Below are 12,162 nucleotides of genomic sequence, written 5' to 3'. Positions count from 1 at the left end.
TCTGTATCAATACTGTCAATATTTGGAACATCCACCAACCTCTAATGAAGAGTCATTTAGCAGATTCAGTAGCATAAATTAGTTTTTATGTTAGAAGGGCTCTTTTTTTAAAGATAAGATATCCTTTATTAGTCACAGAGGTGAGAAATTCACATTGCTACAGCAGGAGAGCGGACAAGGCAAGAATAAATAGATGCAGCATAACCTAACAATAAAAATACTGTGCAGAAAAAATGCATAAAAGGAAAATGTACAATATATAAAGTAGGGAAATATAATTTCAATAATTATGTAAATATGATACAACAATACAGCTGACTACCTTTTTATGAATTTGTGTGCATCTTTAAGTAAAAACACACAACTTTAACCTTGATCTGACTACACAAAAAACAAGTTGGAGAAAGGTGAGAGACAAGCTGCCAAAATAATCATTCACGTGGTTGCAGCCACCCAGCGCTTTAATCGGTCTAATTTTTGGGCGGTTGCACGTTGATTAAGCGTTTGCGGTGTGACACACTTTGTATAAGCAGCGCTGAAGGTCACATTGTGACAGCAGAAGCTTAAATGCCGTCACTGGCTGCTAAACGCACCGCGTTATTTTTCTCTGAATTTAAACTGAACTGTAACAGAGTGTACACTGCGCATCTGCATTGCCTTCCAGATGGAAGAGCAGAGAGGTTGTGACACCCATCAGCGATACTCTTAACAGGATGCTGTTTTTTTTTACAGTAGAAAATCTCCACCAGAAAGAGCTGGTGGAAATGGACTAGTGTGTTGACCTATCACTGCCACATTAAGTAGTGTGCGCTCGCGTCTTGGGAATATTATGTGCCTGTTACACTTTCATAATGCTCACAGCTTACAAGTCACAGCACAGCAGTCTAAGCAGCAGGGACAGCTAAAAGGAATATTGCAAGGAATTCTTTATTTTCATTTTCTTTCTGTCTCAAACAAAAGAAAAAAAAACTAGCAATAGCCATGACGCTATACCTTCTGAAGGTGCATCTTAGAGCAAAAACTAGGGCAATTAGAGTTACACAATGGAAAGCTTTAATCAGCATCAGTGCCCTAAGCACAAAACATCCCTGATCCGCATATGGTCACAGTTCAAAAGCAACAGGCTAAAGGGAACCACATTTAGTATTTGTCAGATTCTAATCTGCTGATATTTTTAGAGTCAGCATGTTTTGGTTTTTGCTGTCAATGTCAATCATTTAATCCAGGTGATATAATACAAAAAAGGGCTTTTTATGAGAGTATCTCTTTTTTCCATCATCCAATTATCATTTTCTCTTTCGACACTAAAATAACAAGTGTTATAATAAGGCTTTCTCTCAGACTAATGTAACATCTTCTGCTGCAGGTATGGACACAGATGCAGCCCAGCAAAGAGAACTCTTCTCAGCAGCAGGTAGCTAGCCATGCCTGGCTAGTTTTTTAATTTGGCTGCCCTGTTCCCTTCGCTAGAACAATCAGGATTTCCCAAGGCTTTTCATTCCCCCTTTGGCCCTCTTCTTTGAACTGGACCATCCCGCGGAGCAACATGGGGGAAAGACGGACACGCTCCTTTCACGCGACGTGCCGGGTGCAGCGTGACTGTGGCAGGAGGCTGGGGAGCTCCTTCATAAGTTGCAGCCCAAACGGATGTACCAGCACCAGCATCAGCCTGGACCAGGAGATGGATGTTGGCCTCGCGCCTCCCACCTGCACGGCTACCAGCAGCACTGCCCTGAGGTCCCCTGCACCTGACAGGAGCCACTACTCTCCTGTTTCACTGGAACCGGAGCCCGCGGCGGTGAATAATGGATCAGGCATTCCCTGCTGTCCGCCTGCAGACACAAAGGACCCGGCCCTGCAGATTTTACAGAGCCAGCCCTCTCTCACCGCCATCCCGCCACCTCTCCCTCGTTCAAGCTGGCTGCGTCATCATCAAAAGGAATTCCACAGCCCTTACATCAAGACTAGCATGCAGGGGGATATTTACAACTTCCTAGAGAGGCCTGCTGGATTGAAGTGCTTCCTCTACCACTTCCTTGTGTGAGTACCTGTCAGTTTCTGTGCACACTGATTTAAGTCCACACTTCACATCGCCTTGGCAGCAGCGCGAAATGAGTCGATTGCAAAAGACGATGAGCTCGTGTTAGGTACAGTTGGTAATCTGAGAGAGTTGGGAGTGCTCAAAATCTCAATCCACGTGAACAAGGTTAAAATTAAAGTCTAGTTAAGCAAGAATAGGCTTCCATGAAAATTACCTGGCGTATAAACACCGGGGAGACGATGTACAAACTTTCACAGAAGTGTTAGAAGATGTAAAAAATTCACAAAACAGACTCTGGTGTCATCTCATTAGCTCCAGACACTCTCTTGTTAATTACATCTAGCGCTTCTTCTTCCAGTTATAGGCTCTGGTTCCCGGTAGCAGGAGGAGCGGTGTCTTTAGGCCTGCCGTGTGTCGGTGGTTGTTTTAAGAAAGCCCAGCAGAAGCAGGTCGATGTGATCTGGCTAATCACATATCTGGTTCTGAGTAGCCAGGTCTTTTCTGCTCTTTATTTTGTCAACAGATGAAATGAAGCCATCCATAAAAGCAGAGTTTTTATGCTGTAATGCATAAGCATGTTTTGTCTGACCCATGTCAGGTATCCTTGAAAACAAAATGAATTCCTTTGAATAGTAATTGAAATATTATAATAAAGCTTCATGCATCCATTTTCTTCCACTTATTCAGCTGTCACAAGAAAATAAAAATCTGCAGTTAGCTTACTTAAAACAGAAATGGTAAGATTAGAAACTGTGGAACTCAAATTTATTCAGGAGCCCACTATCACATGTGATCTTCTATAATAGATTTATAGATTATAGATTTAGATTTAGACCACATTGAAGGAAAAATGAAATAAGTCAGAATTTTAACTTCAAGGCCTCCACAACAAAATAGAAGTGATGCTATCTGGGAAAGTAATCTCAATGATAAAGTCTCTGTATTTAAAAGATGTTTTCTCCTTTACCTTAATTCTGATGAGTGGTTTTAAATTGTCTGTGGAGATGACAGCATTTGGGCTTGATGTGCAGCAATAACTGTGCTGCATCTGAGGTGTTCTCAGTTGATTTCAAATAAGATTATAATATAATATATGATATAATATATAGCTTACTACTTTTCATCTGTCTCTGTAAAGCTGTGCTTGAAGACAAGCAAAATTAGTCTGTCTCATTATTAGTTTTGTCCGTCACAGATAAGTGGAACAAACAGTGCAAAGATTCTGTTTGCATTGCTGATCGTCCTTAATTGAGGCTCTAAAGTTCTAACAGTGACAGTGAACCCGAGACTGCTTTTCATTCAATATTAAACCCTTCTAACCGATCCCCGCTGACGCTCCTTTAAGTAACTCTTACATGTCGAAGGCTATAGCCGGCGGCCATTCAATCCCTCGTCCTCTTCTCGGATTTGGCAGGGGAGAGCAGCGATACAAAGGACTTCATCCAGCACTCATGACAGCACTAATAGGTCAGCTTGAAAAGCCCTGCTCTACATCAAGATGACATACACACAAACAGCACACGCACAATGCAGCTAGTTAGTTAATTCATCATTGCCTTTATTGTGCAACGGTCAGGGACATTTCCAGCGAATCGGCACATGTGCAGATGCTGAAATTTGGGTGTACTGCAGAATAAAATGCTGGTAAATGCATATCTAAAAAATAACAAACAAACAAAAAACAATCTCATATATCCTAGATATTTAAATATTTACCACATGTAGGATATATGAGTTATTTTTGTGACCGTCTATAGATGTGATATTGCAGTATACCAGTGATGGTCTTAAAATCAAATGTTCAGAAGGGCCTTTTTTCCATATATATGTAAGAAGAGACAAGTAAAGCAAAGATAGCGTTACCTGAGCTGAGGTGTTGGTAATGCCATTTAAGTTGACGACAGGTGTTTGTGTTACTATACGTGTAATAAAAGCACCTAATAAGTGTTGGCACCTCCAAATGCTTTGCTTATGACCAGGTAATTATCCATCTTGTCTCACGTTTAAATCCGTACTGTGGATTTCCTCTTTCTCACTGGAACAACACAGAAGTCTGTGTTCCAGGTCTTTTAATTTACACATTAAGCAGTGTTAGTTTGTCTCCTGAGCCGGTGCTGTATCCCTTTCCGTTTAGCAGAACAACTTGTCCCTGTACTGTACTTCCTGTCTTTCACGTGCACAGCGAACGTATGGTGAAGGGACTACAAAAGCATTACTTTGAGGGACTTATTTTGCTTATTCATATATGAAAAATATTTTGGATCAACAGGTATGTTTTTTTTATTTGAAGGACTTTAACCCATTTTACAAGCAATCCTTAAATGAAAGCTTTAAAAAGAAGTGAAGATGAGCTTTACAGGGATATTTGGTCTATTACAGTAGCACAAAGCATTTTAAAGGTACTGCTGTGTACACACAATTCAAAAAATGAGCTCTGCCTGGATTTTACCTTGTGGGCTTCCCATTACCACAGCTCATCGTCCATTTTGGGCTAAAGAGAAATTTAAAATGGGCCCTGGTAGATGAGATTTTTTTTCTTTAATTTATTGCCAAAAATAAATAATAATATATCCAGGTGACCTGTGTAAGACTTGGGTGATAAAAACTTTAGAGAAGGATTACAGAAAATGTATGAATCATTCACATTCACATAATCATTAGATAATTAGATGAAATATATAAATAGTTATATTTAATATGAGCCCAGCACACTGACAGGAACACAAGCAGGCACATGCCACACTAATGATGCCCGAGTTAGTCAAAGTGGACAGAAATCCTTTGGACCCCGGACAGCATACGTGAACATGTGTCCGAAAAGAGTCTTATGCAATACACACTCACCAGTGTACAGAGAACCTGGGGCAATGATCCACTCCATGTTTGGGCCACTCCCTCTGAGTCTTTTACATAACCAGAGGGAATAAACATGTATATCCTCATGATTTCTAAATGCCCTTCTCGGACTGCAAGCTGGATACCTTTTGGTCCTTTTATCTGTCAAGTTTATCCATTCAGTTTCTTTCAAACAAACCTGCACAGAAAAAAAGTTGAACTTGAAACAGTGGAAGTAAATAACATCAATTTATTATCAGAGCCACGTTTTATTTTTAACTACCTGTGTTTGTGTTAAAAATGTTGGCGTATGATTAAAAATAGCTTTACGAAACCCAACCAGTTTGCGGTGGAGGAAGAGTTGCAGCTGTTTATCCTCTTGAAAAAAGCACTGGGCCAGATGTTGTCTTAAATACTAGCTTTTGTTGTGTGTTTTTATATCTGGACAGATTATTGAAATGGCTATAGTGAATCCTCAGCTTCCAGGCATTCCCCTCTATCTATGCAGGCAGAGCGGAGAACTCTTGTATCTGCTTACGAGAGATTACTGTTAGACTGGAGTGAACTGTATGTCTCATGTCCATTTTACTCCAAAACATCACTGAATTCAGGGAATTCTTTAGGGGCACATTTCACTCAGTAAAAGTGATGCGATTTTTAATAGTTTTGTGATATTTTTTGAACATACAAATAACAAATCCAAAGGCTTGTTTTTAACAGTCTGTATTGTTTACAAACTACAATATCTCCTCATGACAAATTGATCACCCAGCATTTTAACATCCTGATCCGGCTAATTCAGCAGGAACAACACACAGTTCTGGAAACCTAGATGTTTGTCTTTGTCTGTGGCTTGTTTAGCAGTTACATTAGTGTTTCGTTGTAAATATATTGTTGGGTGTGTACATTTGCAATTTAAATGGGTGTAGAAGCTAAGGATTTGACTTTGGGTGCTACTGATGCTAAATGTACATTATATAAGGTTCAGTTACGTTTTTCCTTCATTTATCTACAGTTAATATCTAAAGTTCCACATGTAAGACATATCAGTGCATGAAGGCATGCAGACATGGTGGAGATGAGATGCTGAAGTTTAAACCTAGTAACAGAACGGGGAAGAAAGGCGATCAAAGTGACGCTGAACATGGTGGCTCTTAGAATAGAATAGAATAGAATAGAATAAATTAGCCCTTTCTTTTTATTTTACATGTACAGCCAAATTGTGGGTGGTCCACACCAACTGCATGGAAATAAAATAGAAATAGAAAGACAGCAGGAATAAATGACAAATGCAAGAAATATATACAGGCAGAAGAATTGTGTACAAACAGGAGGGATATATACAAAACAAGGAAACGGCACACAATCGAAAAGGCACCCAACAGTGGACTGGTTGCATAGTGCCAGGTTGGATTGGTCTGCTTTGTTGATGTCAGAGGTCAGAGGAGAAGCTCCAGGTCAGTCTCTGTGAGGCATTTGGATGTCAGGATCCAACTCAATAGTAAAAAAGTATACCTAATAAAACATCTGGGGTGTTTATTCAGAGCTTTTATCCAGTGACTTAAAGCACCTTTAGCAGTGAATATAGCTGAGTTTTGTGTGCACGTGGCAACAAGCATCGCGTCCCTGGATTTGGGTATTTTCAGCCATTGGTTTGGCAGTCAGCTCAGTTAAGCTGGATGGCATCTGTCGGCTGTCAGCCAATTTCAGGAGCCATTTTCTAGAGATGTTTGTGAATTGAAGTGTGTCTGTTGGTAGGTGTAACAGTGTAACAAGTTTTCATTGTGTTCTAACATTCTGAGCCCCCCCCCGCGCACTTACCTGGTTTCCTGGTTTTCCTGTTCACTGCCTGCACTTCCGACTAACCTGAGCTAAATGTCAGTATGTGTCTGAATATTAAATGTATTTTTCCCTTTTTAATAAACAAAAAAATTGGCTTTGTTGCCTTAAAATAGCGAGTTTAGGTGTGAACTATTTCTCTAACTATTTCTCTGTGATTGATCTTGTGCTCCAGCCTATGAGGAGATTTTTCTTCTCTATTTTCCAAGTATTTGATGGACAAGATGATAACTAAGCCAGGATAGAATATCCGTGTTTATGGCCGGTGGCTGATGTGGTGTAATCCACCTTAAGCTCTTTCATGGATGGGATGGGGAGGGCACGTGGGTTAATAAAGAGGGTTTTGGAGGGCTCTCTGACCGTGCTCCCTAGCAGAATGGTAAGGGCAATTTATGTTTGTTTAGCTATAAGTTGTTTTGTTTTTTGTTTTTTTACTAAAGTCACTAATGTGATGTTGGTCTGAGACTCTGTGCTTACAGGCAAATGCTGACCTTAGATGGTAAAAAAGCATTAAAAAGCACCTACAGTGAAAATAAAAAGAAAGCATAGTCTCTATCAATTCTAAGAGTTTATTTAATGTGACGTAGTAAAAATAATCTGGACATCAGGACATCTTGAAACAATCTAAATACAACCTTGGAGAAAATACGAAACAACCAAGCCAAAATGCTGTGTTGTATTTCTGTCAGTGTCTTTTTCCGTCTTTGCTATCATGTTTAGTTTGACTCTTCTTGTTTCTGAGTTTATTGTTTGTCTTTTGGTTATTTCCTGTTTTACTCTGAAGGCCAGCTTTCTGTTGTGTTTCCTTTTCCTTTTTAGTTTTTCCTCCTGTGGGATTGCCATCCTCGCCCTTACTGATTTCACCTGTATTCTTCTGCCTTGTTAGGTTAAATAGTCCACTGTGTAGTCCTGTGTTCCTCTGTTAGGCTGTCCCCTACATTTTCACGGTAAAAAAGAGGGTACACCCTCTTTCAATTCTAAGGTTTCTGGTCCTCATCAGTTCTTAAAATGAGGTAAATGCAGCCTTGGATTAACAAGAAGATGACATATTACACCATGTCATTATTTATTTTACAAAAACTAAGCAAAATGCAGAAGCCGTGTGTGTGAAAAACTAAATACGACAGGATTAAGTGGGTAAGTTGGTTGCCAGAATAAGAGTTTACCAGGTGCTGCTAATCAAATGCACTCGATTAACTGATCATCAGAAAATGTGACCACTTTTAAAAACAACAAGAGCAACATCTCACTCTACATGTCTCAGTTAGCATGTTAAATGTTCAAGTTCATGACAGTGCAAGGAGAAAAAATTGAACTTGGAGCTTGTTTGGAAGGGTTGCCAGGAGAAAGCCTTTTTTCTCTCGGAGAGAACATGGCAGCACGGCTTAGGTTTGCAAAGATGGATGTGAATAAACCACAAGACTTCTGGAACAGACGAGACCAAAGTTGAGATGTCTGGCCTTTAATGCACAGCACCACGTTTGGAGAAAACCAAACACAGCATATCAGCACAAACACCAACTATCAACACGGTGATGAAGGGGCTGATGATTTGAGCTTGTTTTGCAGTAACACCTTACAGTCATGGAGTCAACCATGAACTCCTCTGTATAACAAAGTATTCTAGTGTCAAATATGAGGCCATCTGCTGAAATTAGGTCATACAAAAGGACAGTGATCCCAAGAACAGCAACAAAATATGACAGAATGGCAGAAAAAGAAAAGAGTGTCAAGGTGGCCCAGTCGTTCCAGACCTCTACATGACTGAAATGCTGTGGTAGGATCTTAAGAGATTAGAGAGATTGATGAAGTCACACAGAAAAATGACCATTTAATGAGGTGTAGTTAGTTTTCCACACACTGCTTGCATTTTTTGGCTTTATTTTCATTAAATAAATAATTACACAGCGTGATATGTCATGTTGTTGTTCATCTGATGTTATAGAATTTAAAATATACTATTTTTTTTCATTATGCCCTGATATGTAGATACTGAAAACCTAGGGCTAAGCTTTAAGTTACTACCAAGTCCCGATCGTGCTCCGTCAGGTCTCTGGCTTCCTATTGGTGCATGGAGCTTTAAGCAGCCTAAGGAAAAACATGGCTGACTCTAGTTAGTCCTCTCAGGGTGAGTCGATGTCTAAAGGGCATAGTTATAATCACTTCAGTTATTGTTTGTTGTTTGTTGAAAAGTGCTTTTGCATTGCCATTATCAGCTTTGTATATAAACATATAATCTTTGTCCTGATTATGAAATTGTATTATCTTTGTGCTTTTGGGGTTTTTTTGTGCTACTCGTGGCCCTGTAGAGTTATGAAAGAATATGCTAGTTAGAATAAAAATGTTACTTGAGTCGTTTTGATTAGCATATTAATGTCCGTGTGAAGCCTGGCTGTTTTGAACTTATGTTTGGTGATGTGTTTGATGGCGGAGATAAGCTGCTTTGATGAGTAGCAAAGAGAGCCCTTTTAGGTTTCAAAGAGTTGTTGGTCACACAAAACTCCTGCTTAGTTTTTTGATTGCGAGGGCAGCAGTGAGTGTGTGGCTGCAGATAAAGGGGGTTGGGAGGTAGTTCTGGTTTGGTGTAATTATTCAACGTAACAAAACACCTGTTATTGAAAAGGGTCCCAGCTGATGACCCAAGTGTGGCACAAAACAAATCTAGGCAGGTAGTCCTCATTACTGCATTTATCTCCTGCACTATAGAGAGCTTTTTTATGTACTTATGTACTCATTTTTTGGGGGGGGGTTGCGGTTTGTAGGGGTCAAAACTGTAATGGACATACACTTGAACTGGCGATTACTTCCTAGCAGAGAAGAGACACAAACCAAATGCAGCTCAACTTAAGCAAATACAAGGCTAATATTTGGCTTGTTGATTAAGCTGGCTCTTCCTTTTGCATGGACACTCAGAAGAAATGCAAATGTTTAGACGTAGGTTAGATTTTGGTCGGCACGGAACTGGGGATAGTTTTATAATCAGTTGGCTTCACGTCAGCCAGTAATTTTAACCATTTGTGCTTCACGAACACCAGTATTTGCATGATAGTCATCATTATGTAGTACAAGCTTTCTCTTAAATGTCAACTTAAACTGGACGTGCTGGTGATGAACCTGATGGTTGAACAAAGGAAAGTGAATAACCCACAGTGATTTACAAGCAAATTTCCCACTCCAAGGGTTTTTAGATATAACTTTGTAGGCTGTATGTTTTGTCTGTTTACAGTGTAAAAAGTGAGTTTCTGTTCTCGCATTATTTCATAGACGTGAAGATGTTCTCTTCTCATTCGCGATCAGTGTTTAGGTGATGCTTCCTGAGCTTATGTTGCCGTAGGTTTGCTGCTGATTGAGCAGAGGGTTTGGCGTGGCTTTATGCTGTACTTATTTTAGAGAAGCTGGATGGATCTGCTGTCAATAATGCTAAATCACTAAAGCCCCAGCTGTTTTGTTTTAATCAGATCCCAGGGTTTTTGGCCCGCCTAAATAAGGTTGGCTGGGTATGAGTGACCGAGTCCTGTCCCCTGCAAACACCTCTCTGGGGGGGTTGTCACTGCAGAAAACAATGAGATGTGACATTGGGAAAATCACTATGTCTAGCTGTAGTCATGGTCAAAGCACATTAACTTAAGACACTGGGCACACTGCAGACTACTTAGTATAGCTACAAAATCTGACATTTGTGCTTACACAATCTGATATTGTCCTAATATTTTTGTTTATTTTTTTTAACTTGCATGTGTAGTAAATATATCATAAGAAATAAAATTTATTAGGCTCTATGTTTTTTGTGATCAATTAAAAAAAATCTTGATCATTTGAAAACACAGTTTAATTTATTTTAAGCAGTAAAATGCTGGAAAATATAAAGATTTTACTTGTATGATTTTTGAGTTTTGCTTTCTGTTTGAATGATCTGCATTGATCAGATCTGACTGCAGCCATATGCTGGATGTTGCCACCACTGATACAGTATATGGAATCCCAGTGATATTACATTGCACTGTTATCCCTACAAAGCAAAACAAATATAATCTAATGCGCTGAAGGAAAACACGGATTACATGGCCTCATCAATGACCTACATGACTATTACATCAACATCCTGACAGTATCATATTTATGCTCGTCCTAATAATATGATCTGATCTCAACAAACAGGAAACGGACATTTGGCTTTACCTGCCCTCTTCTTAACCTGTATGTCTGTCTGATCTTTGCTTTCCCAAAAGTCTGGCATTACCACTGTTTGGATCCCTGGCAACAGCATGACACGAACAGTTGTTTCCTGTGACCACTTACTGCACAGCATAGGTCAAATAGCTACTAAAATATAGATGCCATACCACAGGGGTTTACCTTACTTACCTTGTATCCGTTGTCTTTAAGTATCTTATTTGGTAATAACTTAAATCGATCTACCGGCCTATCTATCTGATGTCACAGTTTGATTTAGTGTAAAATGCACCCACTGAATTTAAATAGTTAACCTAAGGTAAGATAATAAGTTAATCCCATATTTAGGAAATAATTTTATAATAATAATATTAAAATATTAAATAAATAAAACCAGAAAAGAAAAATGCAGTTTTAAATGGCAGTAAAAAGGTAATTAAAGAGAAAAAATTCTTCTATCTGCCCTGATGACTTCACAGGAAGTTAAGCCTGCTTATATTTTGTATACAGCCTCTGAGTTGGTCTTTTGTTGCCTGGGAGATAGATCGATAGATCGATCTTTGGTTTTCAGGTCTTGAGGTGGAGGGAACTCCTACTGCGCCACTTCCCTAAAGCCTCAATGAGACTTCTGTATTTCTGCTGCTGTCCACTCCTGTTACATGCCACTATAGCAGTATCATCAGAATATTTTTGCATGTGGTCAGAATTTATTTAAAAATAAGATTGCATTTCAAATCCGCTGTGTAGAGTGATTGTGTTATATGCTACCAGATTTGGTTACAAACTGCAGAGAGTCAATAGATGTTTTCACCTGCTGTCTCAGGTGGGCCAAGACTAACCTATCCAGCACCTTGATTTGAATTTGTGTCAGCTTCTTTAGTACATGAGCCAGACAGGATATTTTCTCACAAAACTGGTATCTTCTCACAGACAGCTGGCTTGCACAGGTCCTCAGAACTTTAGGTGTGATGTCATCAGGGCCGGCAGCCTTGTACTTTCATAGTTTCTCCAGGTGTCCCCTGTCCACTGGAATTGGTGAGGTGTAGCTGGGTCTGAAGATTATTGGAGGTCTGTGGTAACCAGGGGTGTATGGTGGTGGCAGCAGAGGTCTGTGAACTAAAACTGCTGAAGAAATAGTTGACCTCATGTAATCTCTCAAGGCTGCCCAATGGTTGTCTGTCTTTTAAAACCCAGTGATTTTCCTCATACCACTCCAAACATCTGTCATGCTGTTCTACTCCAGTGTAGCCTTTAGCTTCCTCCTCTTACAGGAG

General features: G+C 39.6%; 1 protein-coding gene across 9 annotated transcripts in view; it reads left to right on the top strand.

Annotated features, from left to right (window-relative positions):
* Positions 1-12,162, top strand: part of kcnq1.2 (potassium voltage-gated channel, KQT-like subfamily, member 1.2) — a 163,551-nt gene that overhangs the window by 1,348 nt on the left and 150,041 nt on the right. For all 9 annotated transcript variants that reach the window (XM_013270547.3, XM_003443831.5, XM_005451039.4 and 6 more), the window contains exon 2: positions 1,367-2,040. In XM_013270547.3, the coding sequence (XP_013126001.1) occupies positions 1,547-2,040 (494 nt within the window). In that variant the 5' untranslated portion in view covers positions 1,367-1,546. The remainder of the gene's footprint in view (positions 1-1,366; positions 2,041-12,162) is intronic.

Source organism: Oreochromis niloticus, linkage group LG7 (genome assembly GCF_001858045.2).
Source record: "Oreochromis niloticus isolate F11D_XX linkage group LG7, O_niloticus_UMD_NMBU, whole genome shotgun sequence".
In the NCBI taxonomy this organism is placed as follows: Eukaryota; Metazoa; Chordata; class Actinopteri; order Cichliformes; family Cichlidae; genus Oreochromis; species Oreochromis niloticus.
This window is presented reverse-complemented; position numbering and strand designations above follow the sequence as displayed.